The following is a 25,181-nucleotide window of genomic DNA, read 5'->3' as shown; positions in this document are numbered from 1 at the left end:
TAATTATCTTTCTGAATTTCTGTAATAGGATAATTTTTGGCAACAAAGTAGTTCTTTTTTGTAGTTTTAGAGAACACTTGTTTTGTTAGACATGTCATTCTGGGTAATAATTAATCACACATACACAAACTTGAAACAATAAGTGTATTGACTTTATAAACCTTGTGTATTATGGTTGTGTATTGGAAAATACGTAAATAATCAATTTTTATGAATATTCTGCTTTATTAATGTGAAAATCTATAATATTTATCAGTTGAATATGCATTATTCTCAATGTAAAATGTCTATATGTTAATAAATGAATAAAAAAAAAATATTGACATTAGCATTATAATTTTTTTCCACATTAACATGGCTTCTCCCCTTTGTGAACTTTCAGATGTCTAACAAGATGTGATTTTTGGTTAAAACGTTTTCCACATTCTGAACATAAATATGGTTTCTCCCCTGTGTGACTTCTCTGATGTGTAACAAGATGTGATTTTTGGTTAAAACATTTCCCACATTCTGAACATAAAAATGGCTTTTCCCCTGTGTGAATTCTTTGATGTGCAACAAGGAGTAATTTAGCATTATAAGTTTTCCCACATTCAGAACATGAATACGGCTTCTCTCCTGTGTGAGTTTTGTGATGTCTAATAAGATGTGATTTGTGGATAAAACACTTTCCACATTCAGAACATGAATATGGCTTCTCGTCTGTATGAATTCTACGATGTATAATTAGATGTGATTTGTGACTAAAATATTTCCCACATTCAGGACATAAATATGGCTTCTCCCCTGTGTGAATTTTTTGATGTCTAATAAGATCAGATTTCTGTTTAAAACATTTCCCACATTCTGAACATAAAAATGGCTTCTCCCCGGTGTGACTTCTTTGATGGGTAGTAAGATCTGATTTCCGACTATAACATTTCTGACATTCAGAACATGAATATGGCTTCTCTCCTGTGTGAATTCTCTGATGTACTTCAAGATTTGATTTCTGGTAAAAACCTTTCCCACATTCTGAACATAAAAATGGCTTCTCCCCGGTGTGACTTTTCTGATGGGTAGCAAGATCTGATTTCCGTCTATAACATTTCTGACATTCAGAACATGAATATGGCTTCTCTCCAGTGTGAATTTTCTGATGTGTTTCAAGATTTGCTTTATAGTTAAAACCTTTCCCACACTCTGAACATGAAAATGGCTTCTGACATGTGTGATGTTTCTCATGTTTAACAAAATGTGATTTCTTTTTAAATGGTTTCTCACCTGTGTGAGTTTTTTGATGGTAAATAAGATTTAGTTTCCGAGTGTAACATTTCCCACATTCTGAACATGAATAGGACTTCTTCCCCTTGTGATATCTTTGATGTTCAACATTTCTTCTGCTTATTTTATTCTTGCTAACATTCTGTGATGGATCAAAAGATAGGAATTGTTGAAAATCAGCAGATGATAGATCTTTCTTTGGATAGGCTGAAGTCATATCTGGAGTAATAACTTGCTCTTTACATGTTTCTTGTGTGAACCCACGATCATCTAGCTTAAAATTAGAAGACATCACATGTCTCTTTGAGCAATTGATACAGTCACCTGCCAAAAGTAAAATGAAGGTTTTTTTTTTTTCACTTTAAAATTATATAACCATAATGTGATATGGATATTTTATAACACCTCTATGTAAAAACGTCCATACAAATTGCAAAGCATGCAGCAGAATTTAATTTACTGATTAAGGTTGCCATACATTTTAGAGAACTGTTAGCCTGTACTGACCTCTCCCCATACATGCTTAGTTCAGCCAAAGTGCGTATGTTTTGAATGGGGATGAGGGAGAAGCCATTACCATACACCTCCGGCATCACTCAATCTCCCATATAAACAAAAAATAACAAGAAAATTAAAATTTTATATTCCCGATTCTTCTTTTTTTTTCCCCAACATCTTCTGTTTTTTGAAAAGTTGGGTCGTCCAACCTAAATCAATGGATTTGGCAGCTATTACTCTAATGTGTACAGCATCCTTACAACATTGGTGGTAAAAGTCTATCTCAGATCAAGGACCAGTGGATAATCATAAAAACCCACCTGTTTTCTCACAAATTTCCTCTTCTGAATTTTTCTCTACTGCTTGAGTGTAGGAGAATAATGCATCTGCAGGTTTATATCAGGCCCTCAGAAATGTGAACATGTTGACCTTATTTTCTAGAATATATATTTTTTCTCAGTTTCTGTGTCGTATTGTACCTGACCTTGTCCATTAAAAAATAGGGAAGATATTGATCGCTGATGCGCTGGGGAGTGGAAAGAATTTTATTGTTATTGTATTTTTATTGTACTTTACTTCACCTCACTATAGTGGATAATTGGTGTTCAATTTGGATAGACAAAACTGTCCATTTTTTTTGAAGCTTTAAATGATGTACACATCATAAATCTTAAAGTCCAGTGTATGGCTGCAGCAGCCAATGACGAATTTAGCCTTATAATATACACTGGTAGTCATGTAGTGATCATAATTGTGTTTTGAAGACGTTTCCTAATATTCGTGGTGCCACAACTCTACATTAATTTAATTATTAGTGGAATTTGTGACTCTGCCATTTGTTGCTATTACTGACCTCAGTGTGTATCTGTAGGAATTTCCAGTTCGAATGTGAATGGACAATTATCCACCACGGGCAGACATATCATTTATGCAACTTGTGAGACTACACAGGGGCCCAAGAGGTAAGGGGGCCCATTTCCATCACCAAAGCAGGCGGAATTTTGCTTTATGATGAACTACTAGACTGCAAAGGGCCTATATACCGTTACTGCACAGGGAACCTCTCCTGACTGTGTTCACCAGTGCAATCCAACATTGGACTGAGTTTGAAGAATGGTCCTCCAACCAACGTCCTTGGTCAGTGCATGAGTAAAGTCAAAAAAGAAAGCCAACCCCGTATGAAACCCTTGAACATAACATAGTGCGTCAGATATTTTGCAGTCGGGTTGGGTATGGGTGTTTGCAAATAAGATAATATTTAAAAAGAAATGACATTCCAGGAACCAGTCTGAATTTAGTACTATCTATTACCTGGGGATGTGAGGGGCTTGGGAACCTCCATCATGACATCCTTGAACAGATCTTTGTGTCCTTCTAAATATTCCCACTCCTCCATGGAGAAATAGATGGCGACATCCTGACACCTTACAGGAACCTGACACATACAATGATACGGTTATCACCCCGATCCCTTTATAGCATTACGGTATAATGTCCCACCATTCCCAGCAGTGTCACCTCTCCAGTCAGCAGCTCAATCATCTTGTACGTGATTTCTAGGATCTTCTGGTCATTGATGTCCTCATGTATCAGGGGGTAAGATCCAGGCCTCGTGATTGTGCTCAGTGGTCTTCCCCATCCCTCAGACACAGGGGCCTGACAGCACTCACTAGAGGTCTTCTTCACTACTTTGTAATCCTGGTTATGGAGAGACACATTAATAAATCTCACTACAGACATTTCCAGAGTCCTCACCTCTCCAGTTCTGTCCATCTGTTATTCCAATAGATAAGAATGATGTAATGTGATGTCATCAGAATCTCTCACCTCTCCAGTAAGCCGGAAGAGGATCTCTAGGGTGAGGTGTAATATCTTCTCCGCCATCTTGTCCTTGTCTCTATCCATCCTTGATGGGTCAATCAAGAAAATTCTCTTATATAGAAAATCTCCACTGAGAAGATCCGATATTGTAGAGACCTGAATGGGAAGATGCAAAATTATAAAAAGTCCCATGTACTAACACAATTACAGGAGATAATAAGGGGAAACGTATGAGGAGATAGAATGTGTAGATGTTATATTCGCAATACAAATTGCAATAAATCTAAAGCATCCAAAAACTTTATTTCGTCCCATAATAGAAACATATCTCACTTAATTGTTTATGCTATTGAACATATCACTTCATGCGTACGTGGAAGACATCGGGTGTGATCTCTCCGAGATAGGGTAAGCCTTTTGGATTTACTATTTAAATACACGGGCCCCTACGGGACTAAATATAAGGAAGGAAATTATGTATCATTATTAATTCTTATTAGTCAACTCTTATATGTAATTGTGTTAATAAATATATATATATTGTGACAAGGCGGCTCGCTCGGCTACAGTCGGAAATAGACACAGGAACGGTTTCGTCTGCAGGTTTATTATATCAGCATAAAGTACTGCAGACTTCAGCAAAATAAACTCAGCCTTGATGGCATAAAGGTAAAACAAAAAAAGAATAACACAGTCCATATGTGTGCGAGCTCACCTGCACTAATTTGCAGCACACTTCAGCTCCTCCTGAGCTGAAGTTCCACAGTCTGGAGACTTACCGCTCCAAACTCCCAACAACCGAAAAAAAAACAGTGTCTAAGCATTTAACCTTGCTCAGCCACACCGTGAGGTGGAGATAAGGTGAATGATTTCCCTCCCGTCTCTATGTCTTTCACAAAAAAACACTCCTTTCACAATGGTGATTTAACCCCCCCAACATATAACATGCTGGAAAAAAAGTTGTAGGTTCAGTTCACTAAGGCTAGTAGCCATAGTGAAACATATCTCCCCTCACATATAACACCAGTGACTCTGTCACATATTCCCCCCCTCTGCCCAAAGCCGGGGGTTTGGCACCTTCAGACACCAAACAGGGAATTCTGGAGAGGGCATCAGCATTAGTGTGTAACTTCCCGGGTCTATGCTCCACGTGAAAATTAAAGTCATGGAGACCTAAGAACCACCTAGTTACCCGGGCATTCTTACCCTTCTTTTCCCTCATCCATCTCAAAGGGGCATGGTCTGACACCAGTTTAAATTTTCGGCCAAGTAAGTAATATCTTAGCATGTCTATGGCTTATTTTATGGCTAAGCACTCTTTTTCCATAATGGCATAATTTTTCTCGCAGGACGAGAGTTTCCGGCTCATATACAGGATGGGATGCTCTTCACCATTTATCTCTTGGGACAGCACGGCTCCTAGGCCAACTTCTGAGGCGTCTGTCTGGACCACAAATTCTTTAGTAAAGTCTGGTGCGACTAGGACCGGCTGCTTACACAGCGCCAGCTTCAGCTTTTGGAACGTCATGTCAGTTTTAACCATCCATTTCGCCATCGTTGATTTGGTGCCTTTCAGAAGGTCTGTCAGTGGTGTGGCAATCATGGCAAAATTTGGGATAAACTGCCCGTAATATCCCACGATTCCAAAAAATACACTCACCTGCTTCTTGGAGAGGGGTTGCGGCCAGTTCTGAATTGTCTCGATTTTATTTACCTGTGGCTTAATTTCGCCTCTCCAGATGACATAGCCTAAGTACTTGGCCTCCTCCTTTCCAATGGCACATTTTTTTGGAATTATTGTAAATCCTGCTGTCCTCAAGAGAATCCAGAATCGCCTATATCTTTGGCAGATGACTGTTATGCACACGCCTGGGCTGACTGGCTTGTGCGTGATTAGTGATCCCACTGTACCATGAACCGAGGAGTGCCTGGAGGAGCGTAACTAAGTATCAACCCGATCCGACCAAGGTCGAACGGCGGCTTAGTCGACTCCGTGGACCAAGGAGGAACCGAGCAGAGGGACCAGGTGCGACTCCAGGTCAGACCCCGGACACGGCAGTTGACCCACACCGGGGAATACAGGAACAGGCAGGTTAGGCTGGCACACAGACATGTGGGTATTGGCAGGCTCGGCTGGAGTGCAGACAGGAGGATACTGGCAAGCACAGCTGGTATGCAGACAGGGGGGGGTACTGGCAAGCACGGCTGGAGTGCAGACAGGGAGGCACTAGCAGGTTGGAGCGCAGGCTGGATAGGGTCCAGTACAGACTGGGATTCAGGAACAGAAACGCAGATGCGGTAGACAAGCAGAGCAGAGAAGAACCGCCGGAGCGGTGGACAAGGCAGAGCAGAGTGGAACCGCCGGAGCGGTGAGCAAGGCAGAGCAGGGCAAAACCGCTGGAGTGGTGAGCAAGGCAGAGCAGAGAGGAACGCCGGAGCGCTGAGCAAGGCAGAGCAGGAAGGAACCGCCGGAGCGGTGAGCAAGGCAGAGCAGAGTGAAACCGCCGGAGCGGTGAACAAAGCAGAGCAGAGAGGAACCGCCGGAGCGGTGAGCAAGGCAGAGCAGGAAGGAACCGCCGGAGCGGTGAGCAAGGCAGAGCAGAGAGGAACCGCCGGAGCGGTGAGCAAGGCAGAGCAGAGAGGAACCGCCGGAGCGGTGAGCAAGGCAGAGCAGAGAGGAACCGCCGGAGCGGTGAGCAAGGCAGAGCAGGAAGGAACCGCCGGAGCGGTGAGCAAGGCAAAGCAGAGTGAAACCGCCGGAGCGGTGAACAAAGCAGAGCAGAGAGGAACCGCCGGAGCGGTGAGCAAGGCAGAGCAGGAAGGAACCGCCGGAGCGGTGAGCAAGGCAGAGCAGGAAGGAACCGCCAGAGTGGTGAGCAAGGCAGAGCAGAGAGGAACCGCCGGAGCGGTGAGCAAGGCAGAGCAGGAAGGAACCGCCGGAGCGGTGAGCAAGGCAGAGCAGGAAGGAACCGCCGGAGCGGTGAACAAGGCAGAGCAGAGAGGACAGGGCTCTGTTCACACTGAACAGACTGGAAGGGAAAGGCAGAACCAGATACACACAAGCTACTTGTAATGAAGTAGCGAGTGGGCTCCAAACTCACAGACGGAAGTACAGCGACAACGAGTAGGAGTTAGGTGCAGGTTCAGACTCCGCAGAAAAAGGGAAGGTACGGACAAAGAGCAAAACAGGTAAAAGGCTAGGAGAGTGTTCAGACAGGAACTGAGTGTTCAGACAGGAACTAACACTGCAGCGAGAAACAGGAGTGAGTCCGGGTATGCGGCCCCCGGAATGGCGGACAAACAGGCTAGGAGAGTGTTCAGACAGGAACTGAGTGTACAGACAGGAACTGACACTGCAGCGAGATATAGGAGCGAGTCTGGGTATACGGCCCCCAGAATGGCGGACAAACAGGCTAGAAGACACAGATAACAGGTCTGGGTATGCGGCCCCCAGAAGGCGGGACGAACAGGCTAGGAGCGTGTTCAGACAGGCCTGGGAATACAGCCTCCAGGAAGGCGGACAGGCAGGAAAAACAGAGCGGGACCTGGCACATCAGAGGCAAGGAGCCCTCTGAGGGTAAAGTGTTGCTCAGGCACCAGCTTCAAGGTGGAGCTGGTTTAAATATCCAGTGACAGACAGCAATAGGCTGAGGACGCAATAGGAGTGTGCCCACAGCAGCGGCAAAAATCAGGAAGTAACCGGGCTGCCGCCCTAAGCAGTCAGGACAGGGACAAGCAGACAGAATGAACAGAAGCCAGGCTGGCAGACTGGACTGAAGATTAAGTTTGCGATCTTGGATAGTGGGAGATGGTGCACTATGCAAGTACGCCGCCAGGTATGTTACAATGACTAGCCCAGTCTGGGCTAAAGACGATAATGTCATCAAGGTAGGCTGCAGCATACTTCTTATGTGGGCTGAGGATCCGATGCATAGCCCTCTGGAAGGTGGCTGGGGCCCCCCTGCAGTCTGAAAAGCATTCAGGTGTATTGGAAACACCCCTCAGGCGTTGAGAAAGCCGTCTTCTCCTTGGCCCTCTGGGACATGGGGATCTGCCAGTAGTCCTTTGTCAAGTCGAGGGTGGTAATATACCTCAATGAGTTCATCGACGCGGGGCATCGGGTATGCGTCACACTTGGATACCTCATTCAGCCTGCGGTAGTCATCACAAAATCTCCACTCCCCATCGGGTTTTGGCACAAGACCGATGGAACTCGACCATCCACTCTTTAATTTCTCTTCACACCGAGGTCCAGCATACTCTTCGCCTCAGTTGAGATCCCCTCACGGCGAGCTTAAGGAATCCTACAGGGCTTAAGGTTTACCCTAGCATGCGCTTCCGACAGTATGTCATGCTCGACCACCTGCGTACGCCCTGGCAATTCCGAAAGCAGGTCACGGTTCCGTTGCAGCAGCTGTCTACACTGTTGCTTCTGTGCCGGCGGTAGAGTCTCTGCTATCGTGACATCCTCAATTTTGTCTTTGGGACTGGCTCCCCAACAAGGAGCCCCCAACGTTTCCCGATCTTGCCATGGCTTGAGCAAGTTCACATGGTATACTTTGTGCGGCTTTCTTCCACCAGGCTGGTGGACTTTATAATTAACTTCGCTGAGTTTCTCCACCACCTCATACGGGCCTTGCCACTTGGCCGTGAACTTGCTCTTGACGGTGGGAATAACCACCAGAACGCGATCCCCAGGCTGGAACTGCTTCAGCCTCGCTGATCGCTTATAGACCCTTGCCTGGGCCTCTTGTGCCTGGAGGAAATGTGCCTTCACAACAGGCATCACTTTCGCCATTCTCTCCTGCATCTGGGCAACATGCATGTTCTATTATGCTCAGGTGGGGAGTAACCTTGGCTTCCCAGGTTTCCTTGGCAATATCCAGGAGCCCTCGCGGATGTCGTCTATACAGTAGCTCAAACGGGGAGAAACCAGTAGAGGCTTGTGGAACCTCTCTTACCAAGAAGAGCAGGAATGGTAACGGGTAGTCCCAGTCACGACTATCCTTCTCTACAGCCTTTTTTAGCATCGCTTTTAAGGTTTTATAAAAGCGCTTCATCAGGCCGTCTGTCTGCGCATTGTAAACGGAGGTTCGCAGTTGCTCATAAATGGGGTTCCTTGGTCCGTCAGTATCTCCTTGGGCAGTCCGGTGCTGGCAAATATATGGACAAGTTCCCGGGCTATGCTCCTACTCGACGAGTTCCTTAGTGGTACCGCTTTCGGGGACCGGGTCGCATAGTCCATGACTACCAGGATATATTGGTGGCCCCGTGCCGATTTAACTAAGGGCTCCACTAGGTCCATGGTAATCCTCTCAAAGGGGATTTCTATCACATGTAGTGGGATTAGAGGACTACAGAAGTGGAAAGAGGGGGCAGTTATCTGGCAGGTGGGGCAGGACCTACAATAGTTTAGGATCTCCCGGTAACACCCTGGCCAATAAAACATCCTCAATATCCTCTCTTCTCGACCCCCAGGTGTCCCCCCAGAACATGTGAATGGGCCATATCTAATACCCTCCTTTGGTATGGCCCTGGAACTAACAGCTGCTCCACTATCTCATCACCCCTTAGTTTGGACACCCGATACAATAACTCGCCCTGAACTGCGAAGTGTGGGTACCTGGTGTCTGCCCCCGGCTCTTGAGCAACCCAATTAGACAGCAACATTGTCCCACGCCTCCTTTAAGGTCAAGTCCTGAAGTTGAGCAGACCCATAGTTCTCTCCGGGCACCTCTAACTCAGGGAGGTCGGCCTCCTCGGTCACAGTCTCGTCCTCGTCACAGGCAAGAACACATAATGGGAACTCATCCACTTCAGATTTCGATGGGGGTATTTTCCCAGGGACCTGGCTTTTGTCCACGCGACTCAGTCAGGTTCCCTTCCCCCACAAGTTCCAGAACAAAGAAAAATCGTACCCCAATATGACGGGATGTATCAGGTCCTTGACCACCCCGACCTCGTGGGATTGTGCACCACAGTCTGTTCCCACTGTCACTCTGGCCACCGGGTAGTCCTTGGCGTCCCCATGTATTCAGCGAACGCCCACAGTTTTGGCAGGGATCAGGGTGGGGAAGGGTGGCACTGATCAGGGTCACCAGACTTAGTTCAAGCACCATCACCCCATTAAATGGACACAGCATACGCCTGCGGCCCCTCGCCAAGTTGACCATCCACACTACAGGCCGGATAGGCATAATACATAATAGGAACAACGCTGGCCTAGGCTGCAGTCCATTGGTTCAGGGGACATATGGCACCGGGCGGGTATGTGTCCAGGATTATGACACCGCCAACATACTATATCTCTCACAGCAGTCTTTGCAGGGCCCTCAGTGGGATTGGGATGACTCCCGTTTGTGACTCTAGACCCCTTACGTGGTGAGCTTGTCCCCCTTTGGGTACTCCATTACAGGGAAGTGACTATTTCCGGTATCCACAGGGATTTTTTGACTTGGTACCTCTCTACCAGGCCCATGAGGTCGTCCGCGTTCCGAGGGTCGCCCTGGGCAACCCAGGTCTGCACCGGCCTAGGTAGGGAATGGATGAACCTGTCCATCACTACACGCTTGACCATCTGGGCAGGAGAGGAAGACTCTGGCTGCAGCCACTTCTGGACTAGGTGTAGCAAGTCAAACATCTGTGAGCGATGGGGTTTGTCACCAGCATACGACCAGTGGTGGACCATTTGTGCTCTGACAGACATAGTCACTCCTGAGTGTGCCAATATCTCTGTCTTTAATTTGGCATACTCCTGTGCATCCTGCAGGGCCAGGTCATAGTATGCCTTTTGGGGTTCACCCGTTAAATAGGGGGCCAGCACCTCCACCTACTGCTTTGGCGGCAACTTTTCCCGCTCCGCTACCCTTTCAAATACAGTCAGAAATGCCTCAACATCATCCCCTGGGGTCATCTTTTGCATAGCATGCCTTACCGCCTTCCGGACATATGAAACACCACCTAGACTTGGGGGAGGGGCGGTTTCCCTGCTTCGGATCTCCCCTGCTAGGAGGTCCATCTGCCTTGGGATCTGCTGCATCAGGAGTTTATTTGTTTCCTGCTGTACCTGCTGGTTCTGTTGCTGCTGCTCTCGTGGCTGGGGTAAACGCTCCCGGTGCTGCTGCTGCATGTTCTGCTGGCTCTGCAGGTGCTGTTGATGTTGCTGGCTCTGGAGCAGGTGCTCGAGGAGCTCCTCCATGCTGCCGGACATCACTGGCTGGCTGGCAGCCTTTACCCAGGACAACCACCGATCTCTGTGGCAGGTACACGTGTTCTTGGAATCTTGCTTGCACTCTCACACCGACTGTGGCAAGATGGCTCCCTCGGCTGCAGTCGGAAGTAGACACAGGAACGGTTTCGTCTGCAGGTTTATTATATAAGCATAAAGCACTGCAGACTTCAGCAAAATAAACTCAGCCTTCCTGGCATAAAGGTAAAACAAAAGACAAAGAATAACACACTCCATATGAGTGCGGGCTCGCCTGCACCAATTTGCAGCACACTTCAGCTCCTCCTGATCTGAATTTCCACAGTCTGGAGACTTGCCTTTCCAAACTCCCAACAACAGAAAAAAACAGTATCTGAGCATTTCACCTTGCTCAGCCACACCCTGAGGTGGAGATAAGGTGAATGACTTCCCTTCCGTCTCCAAGTCATTCACAAAAAAACACTCCCTTCACAATGGCGATTTAACCCCCCAACATATAACATGCTGGAGAAAAGTTATAGGTTCAGTTCACTAAGGCTAGTAACCGTAGTGAAACATATCTCCCCTCACATATAACACAAGTGACTCTGTCACAATATATATATATATATATATATATATATATATATATATATATATATATATATATATATATATATATACACACAGGTATATATATTTTTTTTGTTTCTTTCATGATTGTTTTTAACATCCCATCACATCCTGAAAATATGCAAATTACTCTTCATTACTTCGTAATGTAGTTGATTACACGTGTCATCTGTGTTGTACAGCCCATCTGTGAGTCGGTGGACTTATAAGACAGCTATTGATGTTCATTAGTTACACACCAAGACTAAGAACGGTACAGCTTTCAAAAGGCGCTGGTTTTTACCGAGGAGCTCACCCAAAATTTTCGTCAAGTATATACACCTCTTTTCCATTTTAATGGACTACACATAAAGTTTTATTTTTTATATACCTTGAAAGCTGGATTTCCTCGCTTCACTGGATGTACTTATCTCCACGCCATGCCAAGGCGTTCTCTCCGGGATTTTCCACTGAGTAGATCGATTTCGGAAAGGATGAGCTGGACTTTGTTGGTTATTCTTAAGTAAAGGTAAGTATACATTGCTGACAAGCTCTCTGCTGCTAAACTATCTAGCTCTCAGACACCATACCAAAAACCTGCTGACAGAATCCCTTTAAGCCTCTCAGAAACTGCACTGATAATGCAAGGCTTTAAAGACCAGTGGTGACATCATGGTCACATGACCACAGTTCCTGGATACAGGGGAAGACTACAGAAGACCTGAGGAAGATCTAAGACAATCTTGCCATACTACAAGTGGTGGGAATGAGGAAGATGTGGCTGCTAGTGATGTAGGGAAGATCAGATTGAATGCTTAGTTGTTTAGTGCTGCACTGTTGTATTTGTTTGGGCTGCTGGGGAAGAATTTAGTGCAGCCAACTGGTATTTGTGTGATACTACTAGGAAGATATTTTGTGCAAAGCTGTAGTATTTGTTTGGCTGTGCTAGAGAGTTATTTTGTGCTGCACTTTGGTCTTTTGTTTGGGACATCTAGAGAGGCATTTTTGTGCTGTACTGCATGATAAAATATTATCCTGCCGCTACACATATTCAGGCTTCAATGGATTTTCAGTCAACATCTAGAGTTGCTCACTTTTGCATCGGAAGTGAGCGATACCGTGAAGTTACGACCCAACACGCACGCTTTCACGATGTGTCCTATTTATTGAAATGGGACATGTGCACCATCTGAGGTCTCAGAAGATGAGCCTGTCATTACATTATTGGCGCTGCTCACTTCTAATGTGAACGACGGTGACAGCACTGGATAACCCCCTTTAATGTCCCGTACACATTTGATTATAGTTGGGTGCCACCGCTTAGCTAATATGTATGAGGACCTCCTGTCAGATGATATTATAGGCAATAAGGAATGGGAATTTTTTATTCAAATATCTGATCCTTTTGATCTCTAGGTAGATGACAAACCAGAGGGGTTTTGGAGAGATTTTCCTCCATTCTCTCCAGGTAGAGCTGTTGACAGAATTAGGCCACGGCCCCACTATCAGTATTTGGTCAGTATTTTTTCTCAGGAGTGGGAGCCAAAACCAGATGAGGAACAATCAGAGAAAAGGTATAATAGAAACAAGTGCACCAATTCTGCATTTATCACCCACTCCTGATTTTGGCTCCCACTCCTGAGAAAAAATACTGACCGAATACTGACCAAATACTGATAGTGGGGCTGTGGCCTATGTCTGTATATTGCAAAATGACAAACTTGAAGAAAAGGTGCAGTTTTCAAGGGACTCGCTCAACTGAAGATTCAGCTTGTAAATGTTGAGGGACCCTATGGGGATGGATGCCCTTGACAATTGCCCTGTGTGCCCTGGATCAGCACCATAGAAGAAAAAGAAGTGCAAGTCCTCAGTGAACACTGTCTGAGAACTGTTTAAAAGTCAGAGTGCATGTAAAATCTTTAGGTGCCAAAACCTTTGATTGCTAATATCTCTGCAAGGCTGAGGTGAAATTAAAAAAATTAAAAATTTAATTCCACTCAGCAGCCACTATTACATCATGTATCCAGAATACAACATGAAACATTTGGTGAAAGGTTTTCTTCATTTTCCCCTTTGCGTTGTATCCGGATACAATCTGCAGCAGATATTGACCTGATGTGGATTCATATCTGTAGAGCTGATTAGAGCTGATTACTTTATACTGCGGATGTTCCCAGTGTGTGCAGCGAATCCTGAGATCATTTCCTACAGTAATTATTATCAGTCATCGAAACTAACGCCAAATACTGTGATAGTGCTGATAGAATATCCCTTTAATTCATCTCCACCTTCAGCCCTAGAAAACGAATTTTGCGGAGACAAATTCCAGAACACAATGGGGCCCATTCATCAAGACATTTCCTCTGCCATTCAGGTCCGAAGTATAAGAGAATCCCTTTACTCTAAACTATTACAGCCAAAATTAGGGAAATTACAGGTTTTACATTTTCCCAGATTTCTAAGAATATAAAAACCAGACATTTTGTCATGGGTGTGTCGCCACGAAGATCGTCGCGACTACACAGCCTGACTTCTCGCAGCTGAGTTTTTGGTGCTTTGTGTTTTGGTAGTGAGGGAGTTAATTCTCTCCCTCTGTGCTTGACGAGGCTCTGCCTCGCCCAGCTGCAGTTAATGCTGCTGGATTGGGATTTCTTCAAATACCTGCTGGTCTGATAGGGAAGTTGTCGGTGAAAGCATTTCTTGCAGACCTACAGAGCGGATTGTTGTTTGGTGGAGGGCGAAGCGAAGAGTATACGGTGTGGTTTCTTCCCTTCCTCCCTTTATCATTTATCTCCTAACCTGTTGTTGTTCCCTCTGTAATTGTGGTGTGAGTTTTTTGTATGCAAGGTGGTTTTTGGTTTTCCCCTTGTACTGTCTTGTGTGTTTGGGCATTTTCTATCCTGTTCCCCATTGTTGTGATCAGGGTCCTTCTCAGGACTAGATTACAGAGGTTCAGGGATATTCAGGAGTTTAGGGTTATGCTGGCGGCCTGGACCTCTGTACCATTAACAGTACCTCCAGGTTGAGGGATTAGTCAGGGCCCCTGTTTAGGGTCAGCTCAGGCCCCTGACCTCCTGTACGTTGAGACAGCGTGACATTTTCACCGACCGACACAAAAAAAAAAAAAAATTCTCTCCAGCCACCATGGATCCAGTAGCCAGTCTAGCTCGGCAGTTGCAGAGTTTGTCCATGGAGCTGGCGGACGTTAAGTCCAAGGTTTTGTATCCCCAGGAGCAAGCCAGACCAGAACCTAAAGTAGCTCTCCCTGACAGGTTCACTGGGGGGCGGGACAAGTTTTTTGTTTTCCGGGAGGCATGCATGTTGTACTTTCGGCTGCGGCCTCGGTCATCGGGGAGTGAGGAGCAAAGGGTGGGAATTGTCATCTCGCTCCTACAAGGGGACCCACAATCTTGGGCATTCTCTCTTCCCCCGGGCTCTCCGGCTCTCCGGTCAGTAGATGGGTTTTTCTCTGCTCTGGGTCTTGTATATGATGACCCGGATCGGATCTCCCTTGCTGAATCTAAGTTACGTAGGATCCACCAGGGAGATCGTCCGGCGGAGGAATTCTGTTCGGAGTTCCGTAGGTGGGCCACGGACACCCAGTGGAACGACCCGGCTCTTAGGAGCCAGTTTTGTCAAGGGTTATCTGACAAATTAAAGGATGTGTTGGCACAGTATGATCCTCCCGCCTCACTGGAAGCCGCTATGGCCCTTGCTATTCGCATTGACAGATGGCTTCGGGAGAGGTGCGGGATAACTCTGTTCCCTGTGATGACTCCACCTCCTACAAGGTCCCCTCATATGGAGGTTCCCCTGGTCAGTCCAGAGGAGCCTATGCAGTTAGGAGGGACATCATTCCGGGGTAGGGGACCGGCGGTGCGCCACAAGACTGGAAGTTGCTTCTTCTGCGGGAGAAAGGGACATTTTATTGGGGGGTGTCCATCCCGTCCTTTGCAGAGTAAAGAGTCGTCGGAAAACTGTTGATCCCAGGTTGTGTGGTGGACGGCAATCTGGGAGTAGGTATTTCGTCCCTAGGTTCATCTCAGTTTCTCGTGGTGGTGGGTACGAGAACTGAGAGGATATCTGTTCTCCTAGATAGTGGGGCCGGGGCTAATCTGGTGGACGCTCTGTTTGCCTGGGTTCAAGGTATGCTATTGAATATGTTGGCTAAACCCGTCCCCATATTTTCGATCGACGCCAGGCCTCTCGGTCAGGGAAGTTTTTTGCAAGTGGTGCATAACGTAAATCTTCAAGTGGGAGCGATACATAAAGAACTGTTGTCTTGTTACGTGTTGGAGGGTCTTCCCACTCCTATTGTGTTGGGCCTTCCTTGGTTAACTAAGCATAATCCGGTTATTAATTGGCAATCCAGGGAGATAAGCCAATGGAGTGAATTCTGTAATAAAAACTGCATGAATACGGTCATCGGTGCTGTCACTCCTAGGGTCTTACCTCCATTTCTGGCGGACTTTGAGGATGTATTCTCGGAGAAAGGGTGTCAGGAACTACCTCCTCATCGCGTGTATGACTGTTCTGTAAAATTGCTTCCTGGGGCCAATTTACCTAAATCTAGGTTGTATAACCTATCTGGTCCGGAAAGGCAGGCCATGAAGGATTATATTTCAGAGAGTCTGGCTAAGGGGCATATTAGACCTTCATCTTCCCCGGTGGCCGCGGGGTTCTTCTTTGTGAAGAAGAAAGATGGAGGCCTACGCCCTTGCCTGGATTTCCGTGAACTTAATCGGATTACGGTCCGAGATCCGTATCCACTCCCACTTATCCCCGATCTTTTTAATCAGATCGTGGGCACCAAGTGGTTCTCTAAGTTGGATCTCAGGGGGGCGTACAATCTGATTAGGATGAAGGAGGGGGATGAGTGGAAGACGGCGTTTAACACTCCGGAGGGGCATTATGAGAACCTTGTCATGCCATTCGGTCTGACTAATGCCCCTGCGGTGTTCCAACACTTTGTTAATGACATTTTTCGCCGCCTGGTGGGTCAATTTGTGGTCATATATCTGGATGACATCTTAATTTACTCGCCTGATCTTGTGTCTCATCAGGAGCATGTTAGGCAGGTGTTACAGATCTTGCGGGATAATAAACTGTATGCCAAATGGGAGAAGTGTGTGTTCGCCGTACAGGAACTCCAGTTTTTAGGTTTCCTGGTGTCAGCGTCCGGTTTTCGTATGGACCCAGGGAAAGTGCGGGCAGTTCTGGAGTGGGATCTGCCAGAGAATCTTAAGGCACTACAACGTTTCCTGGGGTTTGCTAATTATTACCGGAAATTCATTCGTAATTTCTCATCCATGGTTAAACCTCTCACAGACATGACAAAAAAGGGGACGGATTTTTCTAGGTGGTGTGACAAGGCTTGTCAAGCATTCTCCTCCTTGAAAAAATGTTTTGCCTCGGCACCCATACTCATTCAACCTGATGCGTCACAGCCGTTCATTGTAGAGGTAGACGCTTCTGAGGTAGGGGTGGGAGCAGTTTTATCACAAGGTTCGTCTCCTGGTAAGTGGCGTCCGTGCGCTTTTTTCTCCAAAAAATTGTCGTCCGCTGAGAGGAATTACGATGTCGGCAATAGGGAACTCTTGGCCATTAAGTTAGCTTTTGAAGAGTGGCGCCATTTTTTGGAGGGGGCAGTCCATCCAGTCACCGTTATCACCGATCACAAGAACCTGCTATATCTGGAGTCCGCAAAACGTCTGAATCCCAGACAAGCCAGGTGGTCATTGTTTTTTTACCAGGTTTAATTTTGTCGTTACATATCGTCCTGGGTCAAAAAATGTGAAGGCGGATGTCTTATCTTGTAGTTTCCCTGGGGCCGGGAATACGGATGATCCGGTTCCTATCCTTCAAGAGGGGGTGGTGGTGTCGGCAGTATGCTCTGAGCTTGAGGAGGAGGTATTGGAGGCTCAGGGGGACGCCCCTGTTGGACCTCCAGGGAGACTGTTTGTTCCAGATCAGCTACGACAAAAGGTGATCGAGGCACACCATAACTCAGCTTTGGCAGGACACCCAGGGAGTAAAGCAACTGTGGATCTCCTCTCACGTCGGTTTTGGTGGCCTAACTTACATAAGGAGGTGGTAACTTTTGTGGGGTTTGTGCGCGCTCTAAGACCCCACATACCCGTCCGTCTGGGGCCCTCTTACCTTTGAAGATCCCGGAGCGTCCTTGGACTCATCTGTCTACGGACTTTATTACGGACCTCCCGCCGTCCTCGGGTAAAACGGTCATTCTCGTTGTAGTAGACAGGTTCAGCAAGATGGCACATTTTATCGCTCTTCCTAATGCTAAAACTCTTGCGCAGGTGTTCATTGGAGAGATTGTGAGGCTTCACGGGGTACCCTCCGATGTGGTGTCGGATCGGGGGTCTCAGTTTGTGTCCAAATTCTGGAAGGCTTTTTGTACTCGGCGGGGGATGCATTTATCGTTCGGCTTTTCATCCTCAGACCAATGGTCAGACGGAACGTCTGAACCAGAGTTTGGAGACATATCTCCGGTGTTTTGTGTCAGAGAACCAGGAAGACTGGGCTTCTTTCTTACCTCTGGCGGAGTTTGCTCCTAATAATAGGCGGAGCGAATCCACTGGTAAGTCCCCGTTTTTTGGGGCATATGGTTTTCACCCCCAGTTTTGTACTTTCAGTAGAGGGGGCTCTTCGGGGGTTCCTGAGGAGGAACGATTTTCGTCATCACTCGCTTCAGTGTGGAGAGGGGTACTGAATAATCTGAGTACTATGGGGAACCGATACAAACGTATGGCTGATAGGAGGAGAGTGTCTGGTCCGGACCTAAGTGTGAACGATCGGGTATGGTTGTCTACTAAGAATATAAAACTCAAGGTTCCCTCCTGGAAACTGGGTCCCAGGTTCATCGGGCCGTACAGGATCAGTTCTATAATTAATCCGGTGGCATTCCGTCTTGACCTCCCCCCTACGTTTAAAATTCATAACGTGTTCCACAGATCTTTGCTTAAGAGGTATGTGGCGCCAATGATACCGTCACCTTTACCTCCTGCTCCAGTGGTGGTCAATGGAAATTTGGAGTTTCAGGTATCGAAAGTCATCGATTCACGTTTTAGTCGCCGGTCCCTTCAGTACCTGGTTCATTGGAAAGGGTATGGTCATGAGGAGAGAATGTGGGTTCCTGCGTCAGATATTAACGCAGACCGGTTAATTCGGGCCTTCCACACGACTCACCCGGATAAACCTGGCCCTGAGGGTCCGGAGGCCCCTCGTAGAAGGGGGGGTACTGTCACGGGTGTGTCGCCACGAAGATCGTCATGACTACACAGCCTGACTTCTCGCAGCTGAGTTTTTGGTGCTTTGTGTTTTGGTAGTGAGGGAGTTAATTCTCTCCCTCTGTGCTTGACGAGGCTCTGCCTCGCCCAGCTGCAGTTAATGCTGCTGGATTGGGATTCCTTCAAATACCTGCTGGCCTGATAGGGAAGTTGTCGGTGAAAGCATTTCTTGCAGACCTACAGAGCGGATCGTTGTTTGGTGGAGTTCGAAGCGAAGAGTATACGGTGTGGTTTCTTCCCTTCCTCCCTTTATCATTTATCTCCTAACCTGTTGTTGTTCCCTCTGTAATTGTGGTGTGAGTTTTTTGTATGCAAGGTGGTTTTTGGTTTTCCCCTTGTACTGTCTCGTTTTTTAGTACTGTGTTTGGGCATTTTCTATCCTGTTCCCCATGGTTGTGATCGGGGTCCTTCTCAGGACTAGATTACAGAGGTTCAGGGATATTCAGGAGTTTAGGGTTACGCTGGCGGCCTGGACCTCTGTACCATTAACAGTACCTCCAGGTTGAGGGATTAGTCAGGGCCCCTGTTTAGGGTCAGCTCAGGCCCCTGACCTTCTGTACGTTGAGACAGCGTGACACATTTCCATTCTCTCTAAATCTCCAACCCAGAGAGAAAGTGTCATCTGTCCCCAAAGCAGAGTGACCACCCCTGTATACATGATCACATCCAGCGTTATATTACTGTACATATACACATGGCAGAACTGGGGGAAGGGGGGCACTATCTCCAGGAATGGAGGGGTTAATGCCCCCTGTATACAGTGGTGGCCAAAAGTATTGGCACCCCTGCAATTCTGTCAGATAATACTCAGTTTCTTCCTGAAAATGATTGCAATCACAAATTCTTTGGTATTATTATCTTCATTTAATTTGTCTTCAATGAAAAAACACAAAAAGAATTGTCCTAAAGCCAAATTGGATATAATTCCACACCAAACCTAAAAAAGGGAGTGGACAAAAGTATTGGCACTGTTTGAAAAATCATGTGATGCTTCTCTAATTCGTGTAATTAACAGCACCTGTAACTTACCTGTGGCACCTAACAGGTGTTGGCAATAACTAAATCACACTTGCAGCCAGTTAACATGGATTAAAGTTGACTCAACCTCTGTCCTGTGTCCTTGTGTGTACCACACTGAGCATGGAGAAAAGAAAGAAGACCAAAGAACTGTCTGAGGACTTGAGAAACCAAATTGTGAGGAAGCATGAGCAATCTCAAGGCTACAAGTCCATCTCCAAAGACCTGAATGTTCCTGTGTCTTCCGTGCGCAGTGTCATCAAGAAGTTTAAAGCCCATGGCACTGTGGCTAACCTCCGTAGATGTGGACGGAAAAGAAAAATTGACGAGAGATTTCAACCCAAGATTGTGCGGATGGTGGATAAAGAACCTCGACTAACATCCAAACAAGTTCAAACAGCCCTGCAGTCCGAGGGTACAACAGTGTCAATCCGTACTATCCGTCGGCGTCTGAATGAAAAGGGACTGTATGGTAGGATACCCAGGAAGACCCCACTTCTTACCCCGAGATATAAAAAAGCCAGGCTGGAGTTTGCCAAAACTTACCTGAGAAAGCCTAAAACGTTTTGGAAGAATGTTCTCTGGTCAGCTGAGACAAAAGTAGAGCTTTTTGGGAAAAAGCATCAACATAGAGTGTACAGGAAAAAAAAGAGGCATTCAAAGAAAAGAAAACGGTCCCTACAGTCAAACATGGCGGAGGTTCCCTGATGTTTTGGGGTTGCTTTGCTGCCTCTGGCACTGGACTGTTGACCGTGTGCATGGCATTATGAAGTCTGAAGACTACCAACAAATTTTGCAGCATAATGTAGGGCCCAGTATGAGAAAGCTGGGTCTCCCTCAGAGGTCATGGGTCTTCCAGCAGGACAATGACCCAAAACACACTTCCAAAAGCACTATAAAATGGTTTGAGAGAAAGCACTGGAGACTTCTAAGGTGGCCAGCAATGAGTCCAGACCTGAATCCCATAGAACACCTGTGGAGAGATCTCAAAATGGCAGTTTGGAGAAGGCACCCTTCACATATCAGGGACCTGGAGCAGTTTGCCAAGAAGAATGGTCTACAATTCCAGCAGAGCATTGTAAGAAACTCATTGATGGTTACCGGAAGCGGTTGTTCGCAGTTATTTCGGCTAAAGGTTGTGCAACCAAGTATTAGGCTGAGGGTGCCAATACTTTTGTCTGGCCCTTTTTTTGAGTTTTGTGTGAAATGATCAATGATTTGATTTTTTGCGTCATTCTCTTTTGTGTTTTTTCCTTGCAAGCAAATTAAATGAAGATAATAATACCAAAGAATTTGTGATTGCAATCATTTTCAGGAAGAAACTGAGTATTATGACAGAATTTCAGGGGTGCCAATACTTTTGGCCACCACTGTACATGAGCACATCCAGCGTTATATTACTGTACATATACACATGGCAGTACTGGGGGAAGGGGGCACTATCTCCGGGAATGGAGGGGTTAATGACCCCTGTATACATGAGCACATCCAGCGTTATATTACTGTACATATACACATGGCAGAACTGGAGGAAGGGGGCACTATCTCCGGGAATGGAGGGGTTAATGACCCCTGTATACATGAGCACATCCAGCGTTATATTACTGTACATATACACATGGCAGAACTGGAGGAAGGGGGCACTATCTCCGGGAATGGAGGGGTTAATATCCCCTGTATACATGAGCACATCCAGCGTTATATTACTGTACATATACACATAGCAGAACTGGGGGGAGGGGGCACTATCTCCGGGAATGGAGGGGTTAATATCCCCTGTATACATGAGCACATCCAGCGTTATATTACTGTACATATACACATGGCAGAACTGGGGGGAGGGGGGCACTATCTCCGGGAATGGAGGGGTTAATGTCCCCTGTATACATGAGCGCATCCAGCGTTATATTACTGTACATATACACATGGCAGAACTGGAGGAAGGGGGCACTATCTCCGGGAATGGAGGGGTTAATGTCCCCTGTATACATGAGCACATCCAGCGTTACATTACTGTACATATACACATGGCAGAACTCAGGGAAGGGGGCACTATCTCCAGGAATGGAGGGGTTAATGCCCCCTGTATACATGAGCACATCCAGCATTATATTACTGTACATATACACATGGCAGAACTGGGGGAAGGGGGCACTATCTCCAGGAATGGAGGGGTTAATGCCCCCTGTATACATGAGCACATCCAGCATTATATTACTGTACATATACACATGGCAGAACTGGGGGAGGGGGGCACTATCTCCGGGAATGGAGGGGTTAATGCCCCCTGTATACATGAGCACATCCAGCATTATATTACTGTACATATACACGTGGCAGAACTGGGGGAAGGGGCCACTATCTCCAGGAATGGAGGGGTTAATGTCCCCTGTATACATGAGCACATCCAGCGTTATATTACTGTACATATACACATGGCAGAACTGGGGGGAGGGGTCACTATCTCCGGGAATGGAGGGGTTAATGCCCCCTGAATACATGAGCACATCCAGCGTTATATTACTGTACATATACACATGGTAGAACTGGGGGAGGGGGCACTATCTCCGGGAATGGAGGGGTTAATGCCCCCTGTATACATGAGCACATCCAGCATTATATTACTGTACATATACACATGGCAGAACTGGGGGGAGGGGTCACTATCTCCGGGAATGGAGGGGTTAATGCCCCCTGTACACATGAGCACATCCAGTGTTATATTACTGTACATATACACATAGCAGAAGTGGGGGGGAGGGGGCACTATCTCCTGGAATGGAGGGGTTAATGCCCCCTGTATACATGAGCACATCCAGCGTTATATTACTGTACATATACACATGGCAGAACTGGGGGAAGGGGGCACTATCTCCGGGAAAGGAGGGGTTAATGTCCCCTGTATACATGAGCACATCCAGCGTTATATTACTGTACATATACACATGGCAGAACTGGGGGAAGGGGGCACTATCTCTGGGAATGGAGGGGTTAATGCCCCCTGTATACATGAGCACATCCAGCGTTATATTACTGTACATATACACATGGCAGAACTGGGGGAAGGGGGCACTATCTCCGGGAATGGAGGGGTTAATGCCCCCTGTATACATGAGCACATCCAGCGTTATATTACTGTACATATACACATGGCAGAACTGGGGGAATGGAGGGGTTAATGCCCCCTGTATACATGATCACATCCAGCGTTATATTACTGTACATATACACATGGCAGAACTGGGGGAATGGAGGGGTTAATGCCCCCTGTGTACATGAGCACATCCAGCGTTATATTACTGTACATATACACATGGCAGAACTGGGGGAATGGAGGGGTTAATGCCCCCTGTATACATGAGCACATCCAGCGTTATATTACTGTACATATACACATGGCAGAACTGGGGAAGGGGGCACTATCTCCAGGAATGGAGGGGTTAATGTCCCCTGTATACATGAGCACATCCAGTGTTATATTACAGTACATATACACATGGCAGAACTGGGGGAAGGGGGCACTATCTCCGGGAAAGGAGGGGTTAATGCCCCCTGTATACATGATCACATCCAGCGTTATATTACTGTACATATACACATGGCAGAACTGGGGGAAGGGGGCACTATCTCCAGGAATGGAGGGGTTAATGCCCCCTGTATACATGAGCACATCCAGCGTTATATTACTGTACATATACACATGGCAGAACTGGGGGAAGGGGGCACTATCTCCGGGAAAGGAGGGGTTAATGCCCCCTGTATACATGATCACATCCAGCGTTATATTACTGTACATATACACATGGCAGAACTGGGGGAGGGGGGGCACTATCTCCGGGAATGGAGGGGTTAATGTCCCCTGTATACATGAGCACATCCAGCGTTATATTACTGTACATATACACATGGCAGAACTGGGGGGAGGGGGGCACTATCTCCGGGAATGGAGGGGTTAATGCCCCCTGTATACATGAGCACATCCAGAGTTATATTACTGTACATATACACATGGCAGAACTGGGGGGAGGGGGGCACTATCTCCGGGAATGGAGGGGTTAATGTCCCCTGTATACATGATCACATCCAGCGTTATATTACAGTACATATACACATGGCAGAACTGGGGGAAGGGGGGCACTATCTCCGGGAATGGAGGGGTTAATGCCCCCTGTATACATGAGCACATCCAGAGTTATATTACTGTACATATACACATGGGAGAACTGGGGGAAGGGGGCACTATCTCCAGGAATGGAGGGGTTAATGTCCCCTGTATACATGAGCACATCCAGCGTTATATTACAGTACATATACACATGGCAGAACTGGGGGAAGGGGGCACTATCTCCGGGAAAGGAGGGGTTAATGCCCCCTGTATACATGATCACATCCAGCGTTATATTACTGTACATATACACATGGCAGAACTGGGGGAGGGGGGCACTATCTCCAGGAATGGAGGGGTTAATGTCCCCTGTATACATGAGCACATCCAGCGTTATATTACTGTACATATACACATGGGAGAACTGGGGGGAGGGGGGCACTATCTCCGGGAATGGAGGGGTTAATGTCCCCTGTATACATGAGCACATCCAGCGTTATATTACTGTACATATACACATGGCAGAACTGGGGGGAGGGGGCACTATCTCCGGGAATGGAGGGGTTAATGTCCCCCCGCCCAGTAATGGGGGATCTCCACATACCTCCACCTGCAGAGCCGCCACCACATATATGGCTGTTCTGTGCGCACAGGACCTGTGATGAGGTCACAGGAGGGGAGGAGTTATTGTAGAGTGTGTAGGAAGCGGCCACATGTCAGACATGAAGCTGAGTGTCAGGTAATGATGGCAGCGAGAATAAGAAGGAACAGACTGTGTGTGATAACGGGAACATGACTGAATCCTGGTGGACGGAGGGAGCAGATCCTATCACCCACTAGGATTCAGTCACAGTCATATATGTGGTGGCGGCTCTGCAGGTGGAGGTATGTGGAGATCCCCCATTACTATTAACCCCCTCAGTGCTGCGATCACATTCCAGGAGACCGAACGTGTTCCCGTCTGTGTCTCTATATCAGGGTCTGTCTGTATTGGATTAGATTGGGTCACTTCCCTCCTGACGTCGCTCGCTGCTCTGTTACTGTACAGTCTCCATTATGGCAGTATACAGGGGTGGATTAAGAGTAGCAAGGGCCCTGGGCAGTTTAGAAGGCGTGCCCCCCCCCCCCCCACACACACCTGATTTATCACGTGACATGTCACATGATCCCCTGTGATAGATCATGTGATAGTTCACGGGAAATTAATTTGGCACAATATTAATTGTGCTGCCCCATCTGAGAGCAGCACAATATTGGGGCAGATACCCTGATTCCAGCGATGTGTCACTTTTTCAGCTGCTTGTTGTCATTTTGAGAAAATCACCGTTTTATCTGCTGCAGATCTAGCAGCTCTCTGAATGCTGCGCTCTGT

The 25,181-nt window shown here is 46.9% G+C and overlaps 1 protein-coding gene across 1 annotated transcript; it reads right to left on the bottom strand.

The window, feature by feature from the left end:
* On the bottom strand, positions 1 to 24,474 carry LOC141271954 (uncharacterized). Its single transcript, XM_073682205.1, has 5 exons — positions 24,414 to 24,474; positions 3,589 to 3,738; positions 3,280 to 3,459; positions 3,073 to 3,196; positions 1 to 1,587 (listed from the first exon to the last, which is right to left on the bottom strand). The coding sequence occupies exons 2-5, from the start codon at positions 3,664 to 3,666 to the stop codon at positions 350 to 352; spliced, it is 1,620 nt and encodes a 539-aa protein (XP_073538306.1). The 5' UTR covers positions 3,667 to 3,738; positions 24,414 to 24,474; the 3' UTR covers positions 1 to 349.
* Positions 24,475 to 25,181: the final 707 nt, after the last annotated feature.

Source organism: Phyllobates terribilis, unplaced genomic scaffold (assembly GCF_046119375.1).
Source record: "Phyllobates terribilis strain yellow unplaced genomic scaffold, ASM4611937v1 Scaffold_5__5_contigs__length_657084704, whole genome shotgun sequence".
Classification (NCBI taxonomy): domain Eukaryota; kingdom Metazoa; phylum Chordata; class Amphibia; order Anura; family Dendrobatidae; genus Phyllobates; species Phyllobates terribilis.
This window is presented reverse-complemented; position numbering and strand designations above follow the sequence as displayed.